Raw genomic sequence first — 26310 nt, forward strand, 5'->3', positions numbered from 1 at the left:
AATGCGTCGTCAAATCCAGTGTGCGCTGGCGTATTTGATTACGTTGTATTTTCTATGATTCACATAGAATATGCGCGAGCGCCCCGCAAGCCCGCTTCAGTGGACTTTATGCCTTAGATCTACTAAAACACAATGTATACATTTATCTATACAAATAATAAATAATTTAAGTAGGTTGTTCCAAAAAACTCCCTTTTAAAATACCCACCTCAAATATGTGAGTTAGTTACCGTATGTTTGTACCGGAACTTAAGACATTTACATCGTAATGCATATTATATAGTTTATATTGTCTATAATAGAACTGACTGTATCAATTACCGTACATTTGTATGTACCTTTATTTTATTTAAATAAACAATCATAAAACTGCACAAACCATACTTAAATAAAAACGAAACATACATGGCGGGGTATTTGAGATTTTACAGTTAACATTTTTTAATACGCCGCCAACAGAATATTAATTTTCAACAACGGGTGACAGATCAGATGTGCCGTGTGAAATACAAATAAATAATACATGAAACAGACGCACACATACGTATATCTTTTTAGGCGAATTAAAATAATAGTAGGAGAGCCTCGAAATTAGTTATCACCTGTACTCCACATACTTTAACCCCCACCGCATATAGATCTTAATCTAGCAGTGGATCAAAGGTTACACTGCTATAATATTGCAACTAGAGCGCAGTTTTTTAATCTTGGAACTATGACTTGGCTCACCAGGCTTCAGTTTTAGCACCCCAAGCAACTTAAACGAATGTCGGCTGAGGATAATCACAAAAACAACCATATTATATAATATGCTCATAAATTTCCTCTTCTTTATCCATGTCCACTATTTAAGTCGAGCATGTAAACACAGTGCTACCATACCAGTTAGAATGCAAACATTTAACATCAGCATTTGGTTTTTGTGGAGTATAGCCATGAATGTAGACATTTGGCACACACAGGCGGGGTGGGGTGGTGGTTGCTGCTCGGGTACCAACTCAATATTGCCCCTCCCCTTAAATAAAATTAATATAGAGAATGGTTTTCGGTATTTTCTGTACACCTGTGATGCATTAGTCATTTTATACTCCTTAATAGGAATATATTCTTGTACCTATAGTGTGAATATCGATACCCTAGTTCTATAAGGAAACAACTCAAAATTTTGCAGTTTTGAGTTAATAATGCCATTTGATAAAGAATCGTGACAGCTACACAATACAATTTTTAAAAAAATTCTAAAAAATCTCAATCATTAATAAAAGCAAATAATTCCATATGGAATTTCTTTGTATTCTACATGTTCACAGTTCTATAAGGAAACATTTAATGTGGTTCCTTATTGAACTAAAAAATTTGAACCACATTGAGCTTGTCATAGTTCTATAAGGAAACAATTTTAAAAAAATCAAACCAGTGACAGTCTATTCATTAACGCAATTATTATTCAGGAACCATGAGGCTATTTTTTAAATAGATAATTAATTTATCGTAGTTTTAAATAATTTATTTAACATTATTCTATCGGACGAGTAATAAATTCATGATTTAAAACAGAAATTACTTGAATTATTATTATTAAAAAGTAGGTATCAGGTAAGAATATTATTGAAAATTTTTGGGTTAACTAATAACTTTTTAAAGACTAATATCATAGATATATTACCATTGTTCCAAGAAGGTGATAAGTTGTTTTACGGGTAATTAAGTAAGGGGTTTTTACAAACACTTCAACTAGGTATTCATAATTTTTGTTTGTAATATTCTTATTGTGATCCTTGACTCAATAGGTATGTATATGTTTGTTAAGTATATAATAATATGATAGAATTAACTATATGTGCACATCAGTGGAGAAGGGTGGAGATGGGCTGTTAAAATCCAACATAAATAGTATACATCAACTTTGCCAGTCTTTTGTATTTGTTTTTATTGAACTACATATGACTAAAATAATTTACAGATAGTGTTGGTTAGTTTTTAAAATCAATTAAACACTGTCTAAGTCAAACCATAATAATTTTGATATACTTTGTGTGATACGACAAAACGGTGCACACTTTTTCATTCATACTTTTTGTTTTCGTTGGATTAAGAATACATATTACCCACACATATTGTTGGTTAGTTTTTTTTTTACTTCATTAAGCCCTGCCTAAACCAAACTAGATAGAAAAATATTGCACTATCCATAAAATATCCAAATTTTTCTATAATTTAACTACATAATCTTAGAAAATTTATAGATAAACAAGTATTTTTGACTATGATCTATTATGGCTTAATTTTCGCAGGGCTTAATTGAATTTTAAAAACTAACCAACACCGTCTATAATTTTTTGTCTTATTTCCATGAAAACAAATACGTTTGACTGACAAAGGGTAGTGTGCACTATTTATGGCGGATCCAGTGACGTCCTGTGGGGGTAGGCAGATTGAGTGTCGCTTGGGGGCGGCAGTTACTCGAAGGGCGGCAAATAGAGGAGAATCATTTAGTATATTTTATTATTTCGTTATTATTAACTAAATTTAATAATAACGAAAATAACCTTCCATTAAAAATCAGCTCACTGGTTGGAAACAAAGTGTATTAATTAACATAAAAGGTTAAACAGGACTGTAATTTTTTGTTGTGTTCGCGATGTCTAGTTTATTTCCGTTGCCCTTTGATGTCGTTGGTGACAATAAACGACATGTTCAGTTTTGTGAATAATTAAAATCTGACTTATTAACTTATAATTAAAAATATTTATAAATTTAATTTGGTATGTTTTGTCGTATATATTTTGTTAATAGTGTATCCATACCACTCATTTCTTATATAATGGAGTCATGAAAGGATGATAAATAATACTATATACAAAATGGAGCGGCATTTTGGCACTGCCTAGGAGCGGCATTCTGTCTTGGGACGTCACTGGACTGATCTGAACAGCCTACCTCCACTCTTCGCCACTGGTGCACATAGCGCCTGAAGATGCCGAAAGGCGAAACCCGGGTTGCAAAAATCGACTCAAATAGACAAAACGTAAATCCATTACAATTGGAATCATATTTTGTTAGTGTATTATGACATTATTACTCTGTAATAGGGTCCTTCTTTTTGGTATGTGAATAAAAATATATAAAAAATTTTAGCAACGTTTAGTAAACAATAAAAATGACATAAGAATTATTATAAAAATATTTATACTTAAAAAAAGATTTAGATACTATTCAAGTGTATCAATCTGCCTTAAGATTTTCGTAAAAATCCCAATGGATCATAGGAATAACATTGCTATCGCATAATAAAATTAAGTCCTTCTTTTTTGTTGCTGATATTTTTGGGAGTTTTTGGGGATATTTTTGTTTAATGTTTCTATAGGCAAGCAGCATTCAAACAAGTTTGCACAGGCAAACATATTTCTATAAGGAACCATTTGACTTGTTTCCTTATAGAACTATGAATGTAGAGGATTTATTTGTTGTCACTGGAAACAAGTCGAATAGTCTTTAATTTTTATTTAAGTATTAATAATATTATGAAAAAATTAAACCTTAATAAATTACAATATTATATCTATCACTATTTAATAATGCTTTCACTAAAAAAATCTTCGGAACTAAAGGAACCATTTTATGTAAAACTTCAAATGCGATTTACTCAGAACAAGGATTTTTGAGTTGTTTCCTTATGGAACAAGGGTATCGATATGTTGGCATGTCGAAAAATATTATTTCCCAGGGCAGCTATTTTTAAGTTAGGTTTTTTGTGATAAATCAGGGATGTTTCAAATTAAGTACGCAACATAAACATAAAGCGTTCAATATATTTTTAATATTACCATTAAAAATGTGTTCAAGCATTTTTCTGCCCCCTGAATCCTGCTGCCCGGGTGTTGCATACCCTGAAGGCCCCCATTTGATGCGGGCCTGCATACAGGCTTCTCAATATCGATATCAAAGATTGAAAAAAAATAAAGACATTGTTTTTATTTACATACTTTATTGTTACAACTAAAATGAAAATGTTAGAACTAATACCAAATGTTTTAGTCACACAAATAAAACAAAAATTCGCATCTTATCTTATATATAACTCTACAGCAGCAGGTTAGAAGAAATTACTATATTTTAAACAATATACAGTTAAAAAACAATCTCCTAACAACTTGTTATTTTGTACTCATTAATATAATTAGAAATACCATAAAAAATGTTACACAAATGATATTCAAAGTTTTTAAAAACTCAAAAATAAAAATACACCCCTTTAAAACAAATACTATAATTGGGTGCAGCCCTTGGATGCAATCCAAGAAATGCTGATGATGAGATGCCGATTCTAGTACGGTAGGTATGATCGGGGAATCCGAAATAGAAGTTTCCAATGAAAAAAAATGAGATCGACAAACCTGTACACATTTTCATTATATATTTTGGAATCGTACAACCTTAATTCTTGATATGTAATCATTGTACAAGCAGTTATGCAGAATAATAACATGTATGTACTTGAGAATGAACAATTGAATAATATATCGGACAATATTTTTATCAAGATGTCATACCAACCAGAATAATTCAAACAATATGAGGAAAGTGAATATTTACCCTGTTGAAAATTTTAAATAAAAAGAAGAATAAAAATATTAGCAGTTCTAAACGGACTTATCCTGAATATTCAATAAAATTTGTTCATGCGAAGGAAATACTGACAATACATTAAGGCTCCCCTAGACCAAGCACCAATTAGCAAAAAACACCCAGTTCAGTCTTCCAGCAGTCTACAAATTACAATTCACTTTTTGGTTGATAAAAACTAAGTAAGACAGTACGCTCTTGTGTCCGCAATTGAGTTTTGTTGGTCTGTGGGAAACTTTTTATTAAGCGTTACATTGCCTGTGGGAGAAAAAAGAGAAAGGTGACAATGAACAAAGAAGAAAGTGAAGAAAAGTAAACATTGAGATAACGAAAATAAAAATACATAACTAATAGAGTTTTAAAAATATGAATCTTTGTAATATTGAGACAGAAATCAACACCGACAAAACAGTATTTATGTTAACATGTTAAGTATGAACTTTAAGTCCAAAGAGAGCAATAAAAATACAAGCAATTTTATTTTTTTATTCAATACGTCATACTGAATATACAGAGTTTATAAAAATGTTGGATTCCTTATTACATATTAAAAAAACAAAATTTTGAAAAGCCTTAATTCATATACGGAATAGAAAAAAATCTTAGAAAAAAAGTTGATCCGAATGTGATTCAAACTCACATCTTTCACTAGAAGGGTGAGTACTCTCTTTAAGCTATGATTCATGTAAATTACTTCTTATAACTACGTATACGTTCCTATAACTGAGGTAGAATGGTGTCAGATTCTTGTAGCAGTGTAGGCGACTCATGTGGGTGTATCGTTACTTTCAAATGACATCAACACCGTTTCAAAGTAATTTTTTCGGCTGCAATGCCAGAAGAATCTATCCTCCCTCTGCTTCAAATTTCGCCAGACAGCTTTGTAATCAGTAAATGACATTATTAACTTAAATCATAACCGACGTCCAGTGTTCACTATTGACGTTCATGTACTTACAAAGCGAGACCACTCACCCGGCAAGTAAAAATGTGACTTTGAGTCCCACTCGGCCAAACTTTTTTTCTAGGATTTTTCTAATAGGTATGGTTTCTGAGTTTTTACAATTTATGTTTTTTCTGTAATAAAAAATACAGGCAGTATGATTGTCACATTGCACCACTAGACTTGTTTTATGAAGTGATGCCTTTGAAACTTTTTTTGTTACGCGGAGAACCTACTATATTTTAAATTAAAATCGTCTCAAAGAATCTTTTTGTACATTCGAACATTTTTTATTCTTTAAAATTTCAGTCTTACTTTATGCATTTTGGTAAGATACCATTGTTTAAATTGAGTATATATATTACATATTATATAGTATGTAAAAAATCACTCGCTCAGCAAATGATAAATCCAATTTGTCCTAAGGTTTACTTAATCGGTATGTTTCTGGAGCTTTTCTGAGTTATGGGTTTATTATGTTGTTTTTTTCTCTGATCTTTTCTTGTGTTCAATATGCCAAACGAAAATTCTGTCATTTTGGTAAAGTTGAAAACTCCATTTCAATTGACTGATAGGGTGAGTTAATATGAGCAGGGTTTGGTATTAGTTCTACTTTAAGAATTGCCTGAGTTTTTATCGCTTTACTATTTAGGACACTGACTTCATACTTAGTGTGAAAACACAATGTAGATATAGAAGAAATAATTTTTTAAATTTATTAATTTTACAAATATTTTGCACAGTATTGAAATTCCATTATATTAATCAGACTTCTGACAAATGTTTACTCGATCCGACGAGAGATTCAGTGTTATGCTTTTTCTTCTTTTTCTTTATTGTATCTTTCTAATTCCTTCAAAAATTGCACTTTGGGCTTCATAACATTGGGCCGGTCACCCCTACACTTGGGACAGAACCACTTGCCCTTGGGTTTAGTGGAGAGGGAGACACAAGAGAAGTGGAACCATTCAATGGGACAAAGGTCATTGTCACAGAGGATCATTTCACCAAAAGAAATCTGATCACAGAGGCAATACGTTGGCTCATCTGGGTCGATGGTGTCCGGATCTTCAGGAGGAGGCGTTTCGTCCCGTTGAGATGGCTGAGCTGCCGTTTGGCGACATTTCCGCTTCTTCTTTTTGCCAGTACCTTTGAATAAAAATAAAATTTCAGTTACAGTAGCCGAACAACTCGTATCTGTATATTTTCTTTTCATTTAAAATTCCAAACAATTTGATTTGTCTCAGAAAATAATGCAATCATTATATTATAAACATACAAACTTTTATAGAGCAATTTATAACATTCAACAGCTTAGGTTAACGATGAAAATTTGTAACTACGATAAAAACAAAATTCTTTTGAATGTACATTTTATCTTATCATGCTAATTTTCCACATGATTATGAGGATAAAATTCTGACCGATTTTTCCAGCCCCAGTTTTCTTGTGTGAGGAATTATTGGAGTTGGCAGTGGTGCGTTGGGGTGGATCGGGTGCGGGCGAGATGGCAGGAAGAGCGGCCGTCTCTCTTTCTGCTGAGGCGGCTCCCGATGCCACACTGACACTGCCACTGGCCCCGCCACCGCCGGTCGTGCTCACTCCAACACCGCTCACTCTTTCGTTTACATCATTGCCAGAAATAGTGTCCGTTCGGCTGCGTCTAGCGCGCTTCGAGGCTCGTTCTCCTATAAGATAATAGAAATCAACATATTATAACATCCTCTTTCTACCAATTATTATTAACTATTATAACTTTTATTATTTCTTATTAAGAATCTTTTCTCGACATAGGCTTGTCTAATACAAAGAAACCATCCCTATCTTCATCAGCACAATGTATATGGTTTTCTTACTTGGCTTTACCTGGATACTTGTAAAATTACAAAAATTATAGGATTATCAAACAGAACTGTTAGAACACAACACTTTTAGTTCCAGTGGCAAAATCGAATAAGGGCTGTTTCCGGTTCTTTAAAAAACCACTAGACTTACCTATTTATACCTAATAATAGACGGATATTTTATAAATGTTAATTTAAAAACTCAATAAGTATGTAGTGAAACCAATGACATTATTAATGGACGACGCACTCAATACAGTAGCTAGCAAGTAAATTCGTGCATTCGCATGTATAGGTAGACGTCACGCAATTTCGATTATGCGATATCACGCATCGGGAATTTATAGCAATGTGACCTTTATTGTAATGGCGTTAGAGCAGTGTTTCTAATGCCAATGTTCATTTGAGCGAACCCGTTCGAACCAAACCATTCGGCAGACCCAACAAAAGGCATCAGGAATTTATAGCAATATCACCTTTATTGTAATGGCGTTAGAACAGATTATGCCATTCGGCAGACCCGACAATAAAGTGAGTGTCATTTTCTTTTCCAGATGATTTGTCCATATTAATGTCATTGAGTGAAACCCTCCGAAATTCGTCCACACTTGAACCTGATAACATCTCATCGCGGTCGCTCAGATAGCGGCTGTCGATCTTTATAACGCTGTAATTTTTTAATATAAAACAATGTAATCACCGCAATAAATATCTCATCGTCTCGTTGTCTTGTCACAATCCGATGTTCTTCTTTATTACCCGAAGTATCCAAACAGCAGCAGACGACCATTCTTTCAACCATAAACACCATGCCCCCAAGCAAGAAAGAGCCCAACTCTCCACTATTTTCTAGAGATAATAAATATCTCTGCATATTATCGACACCACAATTTTTATGCACCCAACCAATCAGTAAAAATATTTCTAAAAATGTTAATAATTTACATATTATGTATAATAGGTATGTAAATTAATATTTTTTTTCTAATAACTGGCTCCAGCATGAATCAATGATAACCAAAAATATATATTAGTATGAAAATATCACAAAATGATAAAAACAATGAAACCTCTAGAGCTCCGACATCTTCGTAAGTGTCGTAAGATATGGAAATGAGGGCTCCAGATTAATTTTCAGGTTTATTCACGAGTTATTACCTGTTCTGTCCTTGTCGTTCCGGTCCCTGTCTCTGTCTTGGTTGTGTGGTGGGGTAGGTGGTCGCCCGGCTGTTGCGCCACCGTTAGCTCCACTCTGCTGCTGAGGAGTGGTGACTGCGCTGTTCAGGTTTGACTCTTTGTTTGTATTGGAGTTTTCCACAGAAGACAGCTCTTCTTTTATTCCACCATTGCCGCATTCTAAACACGAAGCTGCAGAAACGACATTTAATTAGCACATAATTAAAACTGTCGAACTCATACGTTTTTTGAATGTTTGGATCAGGATACTATCCCATAATACGTTCAAACTTTTCATGATTAAATTAAGAAATTATTTTCTCAACTTATTAATAGTTTGTAAGTACTAGTAGTTTAATAAGTATTTTACAGAATTCAGAAACAAAATATATGTAAAGTAGAATCTTATTAATCTGGCAGCATAATATATAGAACCTGATGGTGCTGGATTATTAGAATTCTTGGATTAGGTACTAGATTGTATGCAAAACTGAAAAAATTTATATACAGGCAATGTGTAAGTGCATATTTCAAATGTTACTAAAAGCGTCATAGCGAGTCGTGAGACAAGATCACCTGCCTCGCTTTAGCTCAGATAGTGCTGGATTACTGAACGCACCGGACCTCGTTAAATGTCACATTAGTGAGATTCTACTGTATAGACGGTGGAATTCTGATTTTTCATGGATGGAATGCACGTTCACCTGATATTTACGTGTATTTTCTGCAGTCCCATTACATTTAGATAGGCACATTAAATTCCTAGTTTTACGTTTTTATTTCCCGCAGTTTACGTCTAAAGAAATAAAATTTAATTTCAATTTCAGATTAAAATTTCAATTTATTTTAACACATTCAATTACATGCATTGAAATGGATTGTAAATACACGTCTGTAGTGCCCAAGGCTAAGGTTATAGAACAAGGTAGGTGGGCGATCCTTTATTTTGGCCAATTAGCAGTGGTTATTGCTTGCCATTTTGTGTCTTGGCTATGTTAAGGTCGCTTGTTTTGTCATTCTTATTGAAAGATACTTAATTTTCATCTTTTGTTTGTTAAATTTTTAGTTATGTGTTATTTTTTTTCTCACTATGTCTCAGCAAAGAAAAAATTTAATGAATTGTATTTAAACTCACTGCACGAACTTACATATATACATCATCTGGCGTGTGTTTTGAAGTTACATTAGGGGTCATTCATACATGACACCTGATATAATGTGATGATTTATGAGGTCAACAAAATGTACTCATTTTTCCGGAGAATAACATAGGTGTTCTGTAGGAACATTATATTGAAAAACAATCATTTTCAATGAGATTTGTTTATTGATGAATGGGGGGAGGGAAGGTGAAAAATGTCACATAATTGAAGCAGGGGTAAAAGATTTATGGCAAAGTGTGAAGATGGGGAGAGTTGATAAAAATTACCTTGTGAAGATCTTGTGATGTAATTTATGATGTATTAGAAAGACTAATTTACTTACAAATATACCTATAGAATTTTAAATTGTATGTAAAGCAATGTTGAGGGTTAAATAAAATTGACAGCAAAGATTAAGAAATAGGTTAAAAAGGTGATAAAAACGTACCTACCGAATCCATCAAGAAATTGTACATAAATAAAGATTTTTTAATAGTTTATTTAGCAAGGAAAACTGACAACATACCTAATTTTCTGTAATCTCCATCCAGTTGACGTGAAGTGTTATCGATGATGTCTTGGATTACTTGAACAACCTGAAGTTTTTCATCGCCAAGCTCTTGGGCCGCTATCAAAGATTGCTGAATCCTAGCAATGGCCCGCGTTCGTTTGTTGGATTGGATATGAGATGTATCTGATTCTTTCGCAGTAAAGCAATTGCCTAAATTGTTTTCCACATCTCGGAGACATGCTGAAAATATTAATATTTTGAGTAAATGAGTATACATAACAGTAAATCAAACATTAGTTGCCAAAAATAAACAAAAGCAATGGTAAACATACCTCTATAACTAACGTCCAATTCTCGCATACGCGTCAAATGCCGCTGGAGTGCATCTGGTAGGTTTTCAACGCAATCCAAGTAATTTTCTACATAAGTCGCAGAATACAATGCCTCAAACGGCACTTGATTTAGCATTGTGTCTTCAATTCATACTATTTTAATATTTTGAAGAAAATTCAATCGTTTTTGAAAGTCGCAAATGAATACAAGATTTAACAAGCCCGCTGACAGTTCTACATTATTTGCTGCTGTTGCCAATGTATTGCCATTATCGATACATTATTTTACCAAATTTACCATGGCAACATTGGTGATTGGCAACTCAAGGTAAAACAGGGATGTAAGCAGGCGTTAGAATACACATTCAAATTGGATCGCGGATTGTGAATTATTTCAAAGAGATCCAGCTTATCAATCCACCTACCTACTAAATAAACGTTCAATCTAGATCACTGATTCGACCGAAAAACTCATGATATGAATGAAAATTACTCCGTAAACTACTTTTTTTACTATCCATGAAACAAACTCATGAGACAAATTGCTCTTTCTTCAAAAAAATTGTAGCTTTATCATTATTTGCTGGCGCCCTTTTTCATTATAAAGAATTATATTTTTTCAAAAATGTTTTATGTATCTACCTATATTAATTATATTACATTCTATGACATTGAACCATCCTACTGAGACACGATATAATAATTATTTTATCACAAAATTTAGTTAAATACCCACCTAGGAATGTTAAATTAGTTATGACTAACTAGGTACCTACTTATGCCTTTTTATGAAACGTAATTATTTATATAGGTCATCCAAGAATCAACTCTCGCAAGACTTCCAAGACCTTACAGACTCACAATTCCCCATATCCATCATTGCTGGTGACTTCAATGGTAAACACTCCGCATGGAACAGCACTACCACCACAGCAAGAGGAAAATTGATTCACCAATACGCAGAGGACTCAGACTCAGTAATAGTAGCCCCATCCAAAGCCACCATCCACACCCCAGGCCGTCAATCAAACATCATAGACTTTGCACTTTTAAGAAACACTAGCTACATCCCGATAATTATAGTTACAGACGAGCTTAACTCAGACCACAAACCCATCCTACTGTATTTGGGAGACCCAGTAGATCCTCTCGCCACACTCCCGGACAACACCAGATATAAAACATCTTGGGAAGATTTCGGAGCATACTTGGAGGAACACCTCACACCACACACTCTACTCACAAACGAACTAGACATAGACACCGCGATTATGGATCTAACCCACAAAATCCAAGAAGCAATTAAGACAGCTTCAATACCCGCAAACCCAATCACTAAACATCGATTAGATTTACCCAAACACATCAAACTTCTCATTACAGAAAAAACCGACGCAGAAAACTAGGACAGCGCACAAGCGACCCAGGAATTCGCACGAGCCAAACAGCTCAAAACGAAAATCGACCACGAAATCCTAGACCACGTCCGTAGTAGATGGATTAGCAAACTACAAGATTTAGTTAAAAGCAGCCAACCCTTCTGGTCTCTCACCAAACTACTAAGACTTAAAAAAATGCCCAATAACACCACTAACTGGACCCAGAGGGCCAGTATTCACAAACACAGACAAAGGAACACTATTCGCGGACAGCATTCAAGAACAATTCTCACCAAACCCCATAGATCACTCGGACACTGAAACCAGAAGACACGTAAACTCAATTATTAGATAAGCCGGTGCCATTCTCAACTCAACACCTAGTCCTCCCCCAACACTACTAATAGCTGTTACCAAAGATGAAACAGACTATCTGATTAAGCGACTAAAGAATCGCAAAGCACCAGGCAACGACGGGATCAGTAATCTCATCTTAAAAAAACTCCCAGATAAAGGCACTGAGGCTCTAACAAACATCCTAAATGCTTGTTTAGACCTACAGTATTTCCCAGATGCCTGGAAATCAGCCGACGTAATACCTCTGCCTAAACCAGGCAAGAATCTCAAGCTCCCTCAGCTTCCTCACCACGGAATACATCACAGATGCCCTCAACCACCGCACATTCACGATAGGACTATTATTTCTAGACATAGCCAAGACTTTCGACAAAGTCTGGATTGACGGCCTCATAGTTAAACTAGCCAGAGCAGAGGTCGATCTCCCCATGATTAAAATCCTAAATTCATTCCTCACAGACAGACAATTTTCGGTCAAGTACCACGGTACCAGATCAACCACACGGACTCCCACCGCTGGAGTTCCCCAAGGTTCAGTACTTGCCCCAACTCTCTACAATTTATATACTAGAGATATTCCCATTCCACACAACTCCACAGCAAGATCCTGCATAGTAGCCCAATACGCCGATGATACCGCAATTCTAGCCAAGTCCATTAACAGAAACGACGCCACAAAAATAGTACAGGAAGCAGCAGATAACATCCCCACGTAGTGCAAGAGATGGCGCATCAAAGTCAACGCTGAAAAAGTGCGGCAATCGTATTATCACACCGCACTGACCTACACAGTAGACAAGCAAAATCTCTGCGCATGAACAACACGACCAACCCCTGGACCGACACAGTTAAATTCTTAGGCTTCCACTTGGATAAACATCTTACATTCTTCAAACACATCCATATAAAAGATAAACAAGCTAGAATAGCCAGGGCATGACTCAACCCAGTGATAGGTAAACGCAGCAAGCTCTCCCTCAGAGGAAAACGCTTCCTATACACGGCAATTATATAAAACCAATAATGACTTACGCCTGCCCCATATGGGCTTACGGAAACCTAAACTTAATAAAAAAAACTACAGACAGTACAAAATGTAGCTTTACGCTCGATCACCGGTGCCCCTAGATACGTCAAAGTAAAGACCCTTCACAACGACCTAGAAGTAGAACCCTTAGCAGACCACATACAAAAGTTAGCAATAAAATTCAACTCCTCCATGACAAACCACCCCAATCTATCAATCAGGAACATAAACGACATCACTGACTTCAACAGACCACGAACCATACTAAGACGCAACCCCCCAGAACCACCGTAAAATCAAAACGAACCACTAAAAATCTTCTCTAATTACAGATCTACAGACCCGAAGCAGCAGCAGACGCCAACAACCAGGACCTTCCGACACTTCTTATGCTTTCAGACCCCCAGCAGACAATGACGACACACCCAACCAGGGATCACCTACAACCAGGACGCTCCAACAACACTACCTCTGCAATCAGAGCCAAGCAGCCCAAGGCGACCAACACAACCAAGGACCACTAATGTCAGTTCCTTTTCAGAAAAAATCACAGCGGTGGGGTTTTTGGCCGAGAGTATTGCACACCCCACTCTCGGAGTTTTTCATCCCACCGCGGTTCAGTTTTTAATGAACGAACAGGTTTTAACTGGTTACCTGACAAAGTGTTTCTTTTCTTTTTCTCATCGGTCTTCACTTCGAGCTGGTGATTGGTGCACGCCTGAACTCCAAAACTCGCAACCTTCTCATCCCTCATGTCGAAGAAAAAAGAACCCAGATGCATCCTTTAGAGCCCGGTCGGGCGGCGTGACGATCGTCACGATGGGAACAAAAGCGGCAGCGCGGTCGGTGCGGTGTGGGCCGGAGGGTGGCCCGAGACGCCGAGGATGTGAAATAAAATTAGCGTATAAAATCAATTATCATAAAACAACACCCTTGCATTTGGAGGTATAAACCTCTCCCGGTCCTCATCAAGAACCGGGGAAAACAAAACTAAAATCGCACACGTAAATTCATACAAACCTTATATTTCAGATAAAAATACAGATGAAGGGGATGTGGGACTAGCCCGGGTGCCCTGAAACCGAGGAATATAAAAAAAAATAAGTCATATTGTATCAGTTCTCTCACCACGAACGCAATCGAAAATTTATTATTTCATTTATGTTTTTTTTACACTAATCTGTGAGAATGGCAACATTTAGTTTGTTGTGAACCCTACCGGAGATATTTTGAATTAAAATTTGACCAATAAAATTTGTTGCCCGCATAACAACACACTGTTTGATTTTACGGTTAATGTACGATCGTTATTCGTTATTGTTTCGCGATACGTGAAATTATTGTGTTGTTTATACTTTGAAATATCTGTTTTTATCGTGAAAATGACTTCCACAAATATCTACGTTGGATTGGCTGAGGGAGGCAAGAGTTCAATCAAGTAAGCATACGTTTATCTTTTTGGTTGTAGGCATTATTAATTTAACATGACAGTTGAAAAGTTAGACCAACTTTTGTTTTTTTTTCAAAATGAAGTCCAGTAAAACATTTTGTAAATCTTGATATTATATTATTTTCATTAAAGATATTGAAGTGTAACAATAATCTTATATTACCCGCTCCTCCAATTGCAAACATTATTATTTAATGACCAGCTACTTATTGTTTTATTTATAATTATTAATTATAATGAAAGTAACTATAGGTACCTAGGGTATGTACTTGTAATTTTGATATTGTTGTTGAATGTCAACATAGTAATTTTTGTTTATCATTTTGTAGACATTATATTATTGTTTTATCTCGACAGAATCGTGCATGGCAATTAATTAATGATCGAAAGTATTCCGAGATGGATGTTATGGACTTTTTATAGTACCCACATATGCGTCGTATCAGCTCTACTTACATTTATTTTTTCTCTGAAAAGTCATCTTTTTATTACACAAAAATCTGAATTCGGATGCAATAATGTTAATATTGTAGCTGTCGCATATTTTGTTTTATTGCATTGTGTACATTGTACAATAGAGTATAATGTACACAAGTACTTTTGGTAGAATTCGCCGGCTAGAATAATTATTGATCAACACTAATTTTATTTCTCGCTCCTTACCTTCTAGAATAATCTATTACGAATTGGTTTGGAACATCTGCCCACATAAAATACCCCCTATTATTTCGTATTGTATGTATTCCATTGCTATTATTAATATGCGACGAGATATTAAAAAACACACGATTTGCACGCGTAAAGACTGATTTTGTTGATTCTCTGATACGTTCACTTCGATTTATTCACGTCCGCGAGAGTTTTCCATTCACTAGCACATCTTTTAAAAGAAATTAACACATTCAAACATATCGTGTTTTAATCGTCTTAATAATATTATTATGCAACTCCATGCTTTTTTCTGGAGCTTTGTATTCATGTCAAAAAATCATTCGAACAAAGCCATTCTAAACAAATATTCAAATTATGTACCTAGGTATAGAAGTACGTATTATCGAATTCTTGATTTCATTACTCCAATGCGATTTAATTTGAAACATGTACCTATCTAGTGCTTTATAGTATTGCTATTTATGTATGCCTAATATCCTAATAAATAACTCTTAGCAATACATAATGCCTGGTCCACACCGGCAACAAGTCGCGCGACAACTCGTTAAATTTTACGATAATTATCATGCTTATCGTAAAATTTAACGAGTTGTCGCGCGACTTGTTTTCGGTGTGGACCCGGCATAAGGGTCGCGTAGTCTAATCGTATTTAGGTCCTATGTCATAATAATTTTGTCATATGATCGAATTAAAGCCTGTCTTGTATGTATATAACTGCTTATGTATATATTATAAATTAATAATAGTATTTATATTATACCTCCATCCTGATGATGATATTGTGCCTAAAATACACTGAAACATTTAATTCTGATCAAAAAAATAAAAAAAATGTAAGTACTCTGTAGTACTTTAAATACCATGGCTTCACATCTTGAATCGGGGCCCTAGGTCAGGGTCTTTGGCGTACCCCCCTACCCATCGGCAGAGTTAGGCATAAGGCATAAAGTCCACCAAAAAAGCGTTCGGTGCGCTCACTACTGAGTAGGCCCCCTCCCACCCGCGCATTACCCTTCACCTATGTAATAAGGGGCTCAAGAAGCACAAAATAATTATTATTATCAGCGTCTCTCATAACAAAGCAATAAAAATATTATTAAATTTCTCGGGGCTTGTAATTAATATCGGACACGCAATAACTAAACAAAGAGGTCACTGTTCTTAAATAATAGCTTCTCGCCCGTCTATCGACGACACTTCGAGGAGCGTGATTTTGCTTGCCGTGCTCAATGAATGGACTACGTTGTATTTTCGTTAATTCGTATCGCTGAGAAGCCAAAAACGATGACTCATGGGGCAGGCGGGCACAGTGCGTCGTCAAATCCAGTGTGCGCTGGCGTATTTAATTACGTTGTATTTTCGATGATTCACATAGAAAATGCGCGAGCGCCCCATAAGCCTGCTTTAGTGGACTTTATGCCTAAAGCCCACCAAAAGTGTCGGATCAGGGCGAGCGGGGCGCAGTCGGCATGCGAAGCGTAAATACATAACCATAATCACACGCCTCTTGCCGCGCATTACCTCTCACGTATGTAAAAAGCGGCGCCGATCACATTTCGCCTCGTGTTTCTTTGCAAAGCTATAAAATTTATTAATTTATTTGTCGGCTCTAAATTCATTTTCACAATGATGTCATTGTGCTAGCGTAGTAAGTTATTATTTGCAATAAACGATGTAAGCGCACGGTGTAGAATAAATTATAATATGTATGCGGAATAAGCGCGCGCCTGTACGACGACGCTCCCGCCACCGAGTAAATTAGAGACCGTCGCGACCCTTTCGCTGGTCACATCCAATGGGCCCTGACGTATTTGAATACATGGATGGTATTTTCGTTTTATTGTCGTGCTATGACGTCAAAGGACGCCGCGCTCAATTCTGTGTGCGTTGAAATATAAGGCGTGCGAGGCGTTATGTTCGGCATACGCCGTGTACCTTCTATTGTATTCCTGGTGATTCACCGCCCAAATTGCAAAAATGAGCGAGCACCTCGCACGCCCGATTCTATATGCCCGGCGCCTTAAAGGCAGCGGGACGCCCTACACTCTACAGAATCGTTTTCTAAATGTTGTTTCTAGTAAAAATTAAGGGTACCTATTTGGTGCAACGTTCCCTCTAATTTTTCTATTGTGTGTGCGGATCATCAACGCATCTGTGCAGGGTTGGTGTCATCCGGTGCGATAAATTTACACCCCTCCCCCCCAAAACACACACATACAATTTCTTTTTTAATGACAAAGTTTAAAATTTAAGTCAAAGTTCGACGAATTCGAACGCATAATATTCGGGAATATTTGTGAATTTAGACATGATTATGAATATCTTGTACAGAAAGCGTAGAAGCTTATAGTAGTACATTATCGATTTTTGCGCTCAGCGATCTCAATCCTATTCTTTCGTTCTAGTCTACCTCTTTTCAAATTTTTCAATTTCGTAACAGCATCCCGGTTCCGAATAAACAAAATATCACCAATTTTTACATTTTGCGAATGCATTGAAGATGGCATTTCTGTTTCGACGATCTCAGAGAGCCATTCCAATTTAAATTTATCGCAGGATTTCTTCTTAATGATCGCATTTTTGAAATATCACATCCACTCATTTTTGACATTTTAGGGGATAAGTTTTCTATAATTAATAAGAATAATAATAATTGTACTATATATTATGTAACTGTGCAAGCAATCGTATTGTTCACTTGAATTGTTAAACACACCCGTAGTTATTTATTACAAAAATTGATTATTAGTTTTGTATTAAAAATATTTTATGTAAAAAACACTACTTTTTGGCACGAACACTTTTACCGTTAAAAAATATTGTAAGAACTGTGATATTTTCACAATAAGGACTACTATGAGACTGTACTGACAATGTTTCTTGCAAAGTTGAAACATGTCAAAGACTAAGGAATGTAGAGGACCCAGCCCATAAGTGGTCATTACTAAAATACGTATCTTTTTTCGTATGCTTTGGTATGCGATAGAACGGGACGGATATGGTGAATCCTTCTTGAAACTTTCTTTTAGAATATTTTTGTGTGAGGATGTACGGGGGATGAAAACATGTGTGCGGACATATTTTGGTAGGTGTGCGCGCGCACACCTTAAGGCGAATTCTTTGCCTCAATTTACGATCAAATGTGACTTCAACGCCATCTAAAGGCATCTACCATGAATTTCTAAAAATGTGTTACTAAAAACTTTCGTCGATCGCAACCAGATGGCAATAAAATATAAAATAAAATATTGTGTGTCGCCACATATTAAAAATCATAAGCTTGATAAAAATGCATTTAAATTTATTATATATTTACTTACCTATGTAAAAATATTTACAATTAATATTTTCCTCATAAAATATTTAGAATTCTAACATGTCTATTTGATTTGATTTAAAGTGTTTATGATTTTTACATTTTGTTTACCGTAGTTTTTTTTACAGTGGCAATACAAGGGTATCCTGTCCAGTCAATGAACCAGATTTTTTTACGTTGTCAATACGAATTAATATAAATATTTTTCTACAGTAAAATTCATTTATAGTAGTAAATGAACATTTAAGTACAAATGTTTATAAGATTGAGTTTAATCTTGTACAATTGACAATTACATCGAATTTCTACTAGAGGTGGAATAAAAGAATGATATGAAATGAATAGCAAAACAAATGCCATTCGAATTATTATTAAGGGGGGACATGCTCGTCGAAGGTCAAAATTGAGTTTTTATTGTATTTTCAAACCATGATCCTGGACACTCCTTAAACGTTGTATATAATCTATTTATATAATTTTAAAGCCTTATTATCCTTTATACTTATTTTAAACATTTGATGACTGCATGAAGTATTTTTGTTACATAAAATAGTATTCTTTTAAACCTCTCGCTCTAATGTTTTAGAATATAGTCATATTTCGGTACATAACTGTGCAGTGGTGTTAAAATTTTTTACATTTATTAATTTTTAAACGCATTTATAAAACCATTAGCATAATTTATTACGAGATAATTTTTGTAAAATATTCACGATAAAAAATTATATTGATAATCTCTGTGATCCCAAATTTGACAAGAATTAGACATTTTACTATTCAAAAAATCGGCAATATTAAACATTTGAAGATGATTCTAAAGATACGTATTATAAGCTATATCTTTGACCATTCAAGTGTGATAAACATCTTATGAATAATGATTGCTTTATAATAATTATTGACCTAAGAATAAGGTAGTGTTTTTTTGAAATACGCCATTTCTTTTGTCATTCCCTAGTAGTTAAGCTACAACATACGGCCGTAGCCATAAATTGACAAACTCTAATTAAAGTAGGGAGTAAAATTATGTTAACGCGCGTGTTTGAACATGTACTTAACTGAATTTTTTGAATTTTTTTTTTTAAACGGTACATGTTCAAACACGCGCGTCAATATCATTTTACTCCCTACTTTAATTATAGTTTGTCAATTTATGGCTACGGCCGTATGTTGTAGCTTAACTACTGGGGAATGACAAAAGAAATGGCGTATTTCAAAAAAACACTACCTTATTCTTAGGTCAATAATTATTATAAAGCAATCATTATTCATAAGTTGTTTATCACACTTGAATCGTCAAAGACATAGCTTATAATAAGTATCTTTAGAATCATCTTCAAATGTGTTAATCTTGCCGATTTTTTGAATAATAAAATGCCTAATTCTTGTCAAATTTGGGATCACAGAGATTATCAATATAATTTTTTATCGTGAATATTTTACAAAAATTATCTCGTAATAAATTATGCTAATGGTTTTATAAATGCGTTTAAAAATTAATAAATGTAAAAAATCTTAACACCACTGCACAGTTATGTACCGAAATATGACTATATTCTAAAACATTAGAGCGAGAGGTTTGAAAGAATACTATTTTATGTAACAAAAATACTTCATGCAGTCATCAAATGTTTAAAATAAGTATAAAGGATAATAAGGCTTTAAAATTATATAAATAGATTATCTACAACGTTTAAGGAGTGTCCAGGATCATGGTTTGAAAATACAATAAAAACTCAATTTTGACCTTCGACGAGCATGTCCCCCCTTAAACAAAATAAGGAATATACAGTTGTACTTGGTTATTACTAGGAAGGTTGGACCGGCTGAATGTGCTCGTTATAAGCGGTACTCGTTATATCAGAGAATAGGTATTTTTATTGTCGGCGAAAACAACAATTAGACACTTAACTAGTGTCATAAACGTAATCTGTCCCCGGCGGCATCCTGTCCGATCGGATTTTATTGCTTAGGGTCGAAATGTCTTTAAACGATCAACACATTACCAGTATTTTAGCTCGGAATATCCGATAAGTATCTCGTTATAACAGTGAATAAAAATGTACGGAGAAAATCATATACCAAATGTCAACGACTGTTTCTTCATTACATCCGAGATCTCGCTATGTCCGAGATTGTAATAACCGAGTTCGACTGTAGTTATAATTATGACAATGTCGATATTATATAGACATCCCAATTCATTTCGTTTCAACCATGTCCGATCCTAATGGGTTCATATGGGCCTCCACAGAGTGGACGGTTTGTATTAACTAACTAACTATATCTGAGATAAGAATAAAGTAAGACACGCAACGAATTGAATAAAAAAGAAGTTGGAGGTAAGAAAAAACGTAAATAAACATGCGAACAAATCTTGATAAGCAAACCCAAGGACAAAATAAGTGACAAATTAAAAAAAAAATTGTAAAACGTAAGAAAAAAATTTAGAATTTGAAGTAAGTGCACCACTGATTACATAATATTCTAAGAAAAAGACAGAACGTTATTTATTTGAAAAAATCTAATGTCGATTTTAAAGAACAGTGCAAAATAAAATAAAAGATAGTTTTATTTATTTTACCTATAAATGTGTAAGTGAAATGGATTTGGAGATATAAAAAGAAACCTTATTGGCCCAGTGGTTTCTAGGTGTGGACTTTTGTAATTCTCTGAAGATCTCGAATAAATAATTAAAAATTATCAACACCTATACCATATTCCTAGGTATCTACTATGATTGAAAAGTAGATCTTAATTTTTTGTATTTATGATTGCTTCATAAAAAAACAATATTTACGACTTTATGATGTAGCAGATAAATGAGCAACTAAATAGTGATCCAAATATTATGAAAAGTTCAACTATCAAAGCATCACGGCATAAAATTAGTAATACCACGGTTATACACAATTTATTGTACCTACCTATTGTTATAATTTTCTTAGTTCATTTAATCGTTTTTAATTTAATTTATTTTCAAATTCACCTCTTATGTGTTCATTCACTGAATTGTTTACCCTATATTTTATGGAGACTAATAATAACTTAACCTCCACTTTTTGACAGGACGGCATACAGTTATATAGGCACGTAGATAATAATTTTAAGGCCGTAGACAGGAATGAACGTTTGATGGCCCAAATATAGTACAATAGTATGTATGTAATTAAAGTTAGGGTACAAGTCGGTTATCCTGGATACAGCGGCAAAGACATTTTGAAAATAGCCTATATACTGGATTATTTGTTAGGATTACCTAATCTAACTTAAACTAACCCAAACTAACAAATAATCCAGTATATCGGCTATTTTCAAAATGTGTTTGCCGCTGTATCCAGGATAAACATATAGAACAAAAGTTAGTGAAGTGGAAGTTTGTCGAGGCTGTTTTGATCGGGTTAATTTGTCTTTGAATAATATTGTGACTAGAAATTTTAACAATTCTTATTATTTTTAACATTGTATATTGTTCATAATTTTCGCGACTACCACGTGAATAGACGATTTTTTTTTTACTTATAACATTTTAAACACTTAACATAAATATGGATAAATTGTACAGTTACTAGACAAAGATTAAATTTGATTTGTGTCAGAAGTATCTTAGGCATTTTCGCTCGTATGCTTTCTTTATATTATTATGAAACTATATATATTTTAAAATCGCTTTATAAAAGGTAGGTACGTCAAAAAAGGTAATAAATATCTGAAATAATTACACAACACTATTTCAGAAAGTGGAGGTTGATATATGTAGTCCATTGACATATGCTCCAATATCGCAAACAAAAATTATTGACAGCAGAATTAACACAGTTTTTGTCTTCGTACCTGGCGAACCTTTATTTTCAATGTATGTGTGTGTGTATGTATTTTTTAATCTATGCAAGTACTGTTTCAAAAATAGTTCGATTTATTTCCGCGTTAGCAGCATATGTCGATAAAGTCTTGTCAAATATTCATTTTATTTACAATCGATTCGTTAATATACAAAAATACAAGATTAAATTTAAATAACTAGCCTAAAAATTATTAAATAATATTTTTAATAGAAACGCTAAGCGTTTATTGCGATAAATTACATCTGAACCGAGATGTTTCGATTTTAATTGCATGCTTTCTAACCTCTAAATCGATGTTTTTTAAATTTGAAAAAAAAAGATATAAGGATATAATAAATTACAATTAACGTTTAGCGTTTCCCTAGGTAATAGATTTACGTACATTTTTATCGTAATTTTGATAATAAATCTTATGTCATTCATCCATACCACCCGATAGAAATGTACCGAATTTGACACGTATTTTTGGTATATAGAACTCCACGATACATCTTAATTTTTTATTTTATTTTTCTCATTACTTTTGAATATATATTTACCGATTAATAAACTTTTCTAGCTATTTTTCGATAATAACTTTACCTAGAGACATCACCTTAAAGGGAACATTGATTTTTTGTATTATTAGCGATTTTTTTGTATTGTTGAATAAATCCACTTGAATTACGGAGTTGTCGAATACACAATAATCAAAAATTGAATCACACAACTAGATATTTTAAAATGTTAATATTTTTTAAGTAAAATAGCGACGCAGGCGACTTTTCCCCCAAATTTGTGATGTGTGTTTACCTCACAGGTTGACCCACCAATCACCATGCCGGGCCCCCTAGAGCCCGGGCCCCCAGGCTAGAGCCCTGTCAGCCCCCCCCCCATAACTCTCCCATAGTGAAAGATAATTTTCTAACTATTTTGCTGACTTTCATTGTTTAATTAATTGAATACAGAATATTATACAATGGAATAATTAATATTGTTAAATTGAATTATTATATTATGTTATATTATTGGTATATTATAAATTATATCCCCAGTTTTTAATTTACTTCTTTTGCGAATCTATGCATGGGTCTTACGAGTCTTTCGGATAAGTCTGAAGACGAAGGCATTTCTTATAGTAGGTACCCACCTACTTATGAATATGATTCATGATGAGATGACATACATTAATCTTGTGAAATCATAATAAACAATACATAAAATCATTATCTAATCTCCATTATTACACCTATGTACCTAGTACCTATTCGACTTTGAGTGAGTTATTTAAAAAAATGCGTATTATTTTCACCTATTTATAGGTAGGTACTTATTTATTTTATAATGAATGAAAATCAAGATAGGTACCTATGTAAGTAGTTATCTAATACAGACTGCAATCGATCATAATAATATGGATTTCTACCGACAATGCAGAATGTAGATGGTATCTAGATTTTACGAGAATTGCTTGTTAGTCATTCGCTCTCTGTACTCGATACTCGGCGCACTCAATCCATGGGTTTACGTGTCATAATTTTATGTAGGGTTTAATGGATTCAGCAGCTAGGACAGACGTTGGAAAACTTTTGACGCGTAAAAACTAAATAATGTGAAGTACGAAAAGGGGCTTAAAAATATCTCTAAGAATGTATTACGAAAATATTTTCATGAAACTTGTTTACGTTATCAGTAGTAGTTGTCGTTGATCCATTCCTGGGTAAAGACCTCCCCAAGTTTTTTTACTTCATTATTGATTCATGGTCTACCGTTGGTATATCCTTTAAACATTGGCAATATATAAATGCATCGGAGTATCGCAAACGATCAGAAAAAACAATGATTTAACAACCAATGTTCAATGACAGTAGGTCGTCGAGTACCTACCTATACAGACCTCGATTATCCAGTTCCAGATTACGGATTATCCGGATATAATTCCCGACCGGCTGTATAATATTATATTATCTCGACAATATTCTCTCTCTTATTATTCTTCTGATACCATTCTGCTATTGTTTCGAGAACGAGATGGCGATACAAATGAAGCATTTCAGCCAAATTCCTCATTTCTGGGTTGGATTAATTTATTTTCTTTGACTAAGTTGGTACTTACTGCTCCCGAAATAAACGTATATGTCACTTTTGTAAACACAATTAGGTATCTGTGAGAATATTCATGCCACTTCAGATACGTTTCTCGACAAATTTGTGAATGTTCGGTTATGAGAAATGGCTGAATGACAAATAAATGTTTTGTAGCAGAAGATATTTTTCATCTGTCAATCATTATTTACAATTTACATCTATGTAAACCTCAACCGAAATAAAGCCAGAAGTAGGTACATTTTATATAGGTATTGTGTGTATACGAAGTTATTATGTAGCTAACTAAACATAATTTAAATTCATTGAAAACGTGATGATTAGTTTTGGAAGTTTATAATATGAATTGAATTGAATAACATTGCTTAGCCTGCCTAGGCCATAATGCGCCCCTAGACACTTGAGCCCCAATCGATGGTATCTGTAAAATAATATAAGTAGATAGAGTAAGACCCGAATGGGTCAACGGGAGTGGTACACTTCTGGGGAGTAAATTTCCCGCTTGATTACATTTTTCTAATTTATTAGTAGGTATGCCTAGTTATCTTTCAGTAGATAGGACTGCACATGTCGGAAATATTCGTCAATCACGATACTAAAGTTCTTTGGCTCATCTGCGATTTGCATAAAGCTCCGGGTAGGTACATGCATTGCGTCAGGGCATGCATCCGATGCAGATCCGAGTTTCTGCTGGTTTATGAAATTGTCCCTGCAAGTGCCTATGCCTTATTGGATATTTGTGCGTCGCCCACGCTTGCATCAAAATGCGAGCACAGCATGCACTTGTAAACGAATATTAATAAGTGGTTTCTGAAACGAGTTCTTGGCATGGCATATATAGTGATATTAAGATACCTTTCGGTTAGAGCCTTTGAATGTCTCTCGAATGCTGGAAGGGCATCAACATGCACAACGTGCTGTACTTTTACAGGTGTAATTATCATTTCTGATTCGATACACACGAAACCACTCGTATCGAGCTGTCAATTCCGTGTAGGGTAAGGTAAGGTAATGTGGGGATACAGGTAATTTGGTGATAGTTTGTATTATTACGTGTATTCAAATAACCTGCCGTCCAAAAACTTTCAAGAATAAGTCATAGATGTATATACTATTCTTTGACATGGAAAAATTATTTTCAAAGTGTTATCAGTTATAAGTTGACGTACACGTGTTTGTATAGAACGCTTTTCGGAGAATTGAGACATTTTTCAAATAAAATCTTTCTTTTTCCAACATTTAAGCTATATTAAGGTAATATTTATACTATTTATGTTTTTATAATGGTTTTTCATAGTGCATGGCCTATTATATTTTTCCATTAATACGGTTTTGTTATTATTTAGTGAATTTAAACATTACAGGCTTACAAATATCATAGAAATTTTAGGAGGTTTGTCATTTTTAGGCCACTATTAGGTGTTTTAAAAATGAATAAACCAGTGAAAAAAATTACAACAAATAATTTTATATTGTCTTACGGGTGTTTAATTATGTTTTAAAAAATAATTCCAGGTTATATAGACTATCACCAAATTACCTACCACATTTTTGTTTGCACCTAAATGAGGAAAGAGAAGTGAAGGTGACAACAAATGTTACAGA

General features: G+C 34.3%; 2 protein-coding genes across 2 annotated transcripts in view; one reads left to right on the forward strand and one right to left on the reverse strand.

The window, feature by feature from the left end:
* Positions 1 to 3980: 3980 nt before the first annotated feature.
* On the reverse strand, positions 3981 to 10834 carry LOC147065501 (inhibitor of growth protein 2). Its single transcript, XM_085956563.1, has 5 exons — positions 10575 to 10834; positions 10258 to 10482; positions 8572 to 8781; positions 6994 to 7257; positions 3981 to 6718 (listed from the first exon to the last, which is right to left on the reverse strand). Exons 1-5 carry the CDS (start codon positions 10708 to 10710, stop codon positions 6381 to 6383), a joined length of 1173 nt encoding a protein of 390 aa, XP_085812689.1. The 5' UTR covers positions 10711 to 10834; the 3' UTR covers positions 3981 to 6380.
* A 3777-nt stretch (positions 10835 to 14611) lies between these two features.
* Positions 14612 to 26310, forward strand: part of Jupiter (microtubule-associated protein Jupiter) — a 285307-nt gene continuing 273608 nt past the window's right edge. The window contains exon 1 of the mRNA XM_085956316.1: positions 14612 to 14775. Coding sequence (XP_085812442.1) covers positions 14720 to 14775 — 56 coding nt within the window. The 5' untranslated portion in view covers positions 14612 to 14719. The remainder of the gene's footprint in view (positions 14776 to 26310) is intronic.

Source organism: Rhyacophila brunnea, unplaced genomic scaffold, assembly GCF_057557595.1.
Source record: "Rhyacophila brunnea isolate RB1 unplaced genomic scaffold, BYU_Rbru_1.0 scaffold_6, whole genome shotgun sequence".
Classification (NCBI taxonomy): domain Eukaryota; kingdom Metazoa; phylum Arthropoda; class Insecta; order Trichoptera; family Rhyacophilidae; genus Rhyacophila; species Rhyacophila brunnea.

Coding starts and splice junctions, on each gene's coding strand:
- LOC147065501 (XM_085956563.1), bottom strand. CDS start 10,710: ATGCTAAATCAAGTGCCGTTTGAGGCATTGTATTCTGCGACTTATGTA. Junction 10,483..10,574: donor ATTGGACGTTAGTTATAGAG/GTATGTTTACCA, acceptor TAATATTTTCAG/CATGTCTCCGAGATGTGGAA. Junction 6,719..6,993: donor AACTGGGGCTGGAAAAATCG/GTCAGAATTTTA, acceptor TTTTATTCAAAG/GTACTGGCAAAAAGAAGAAG.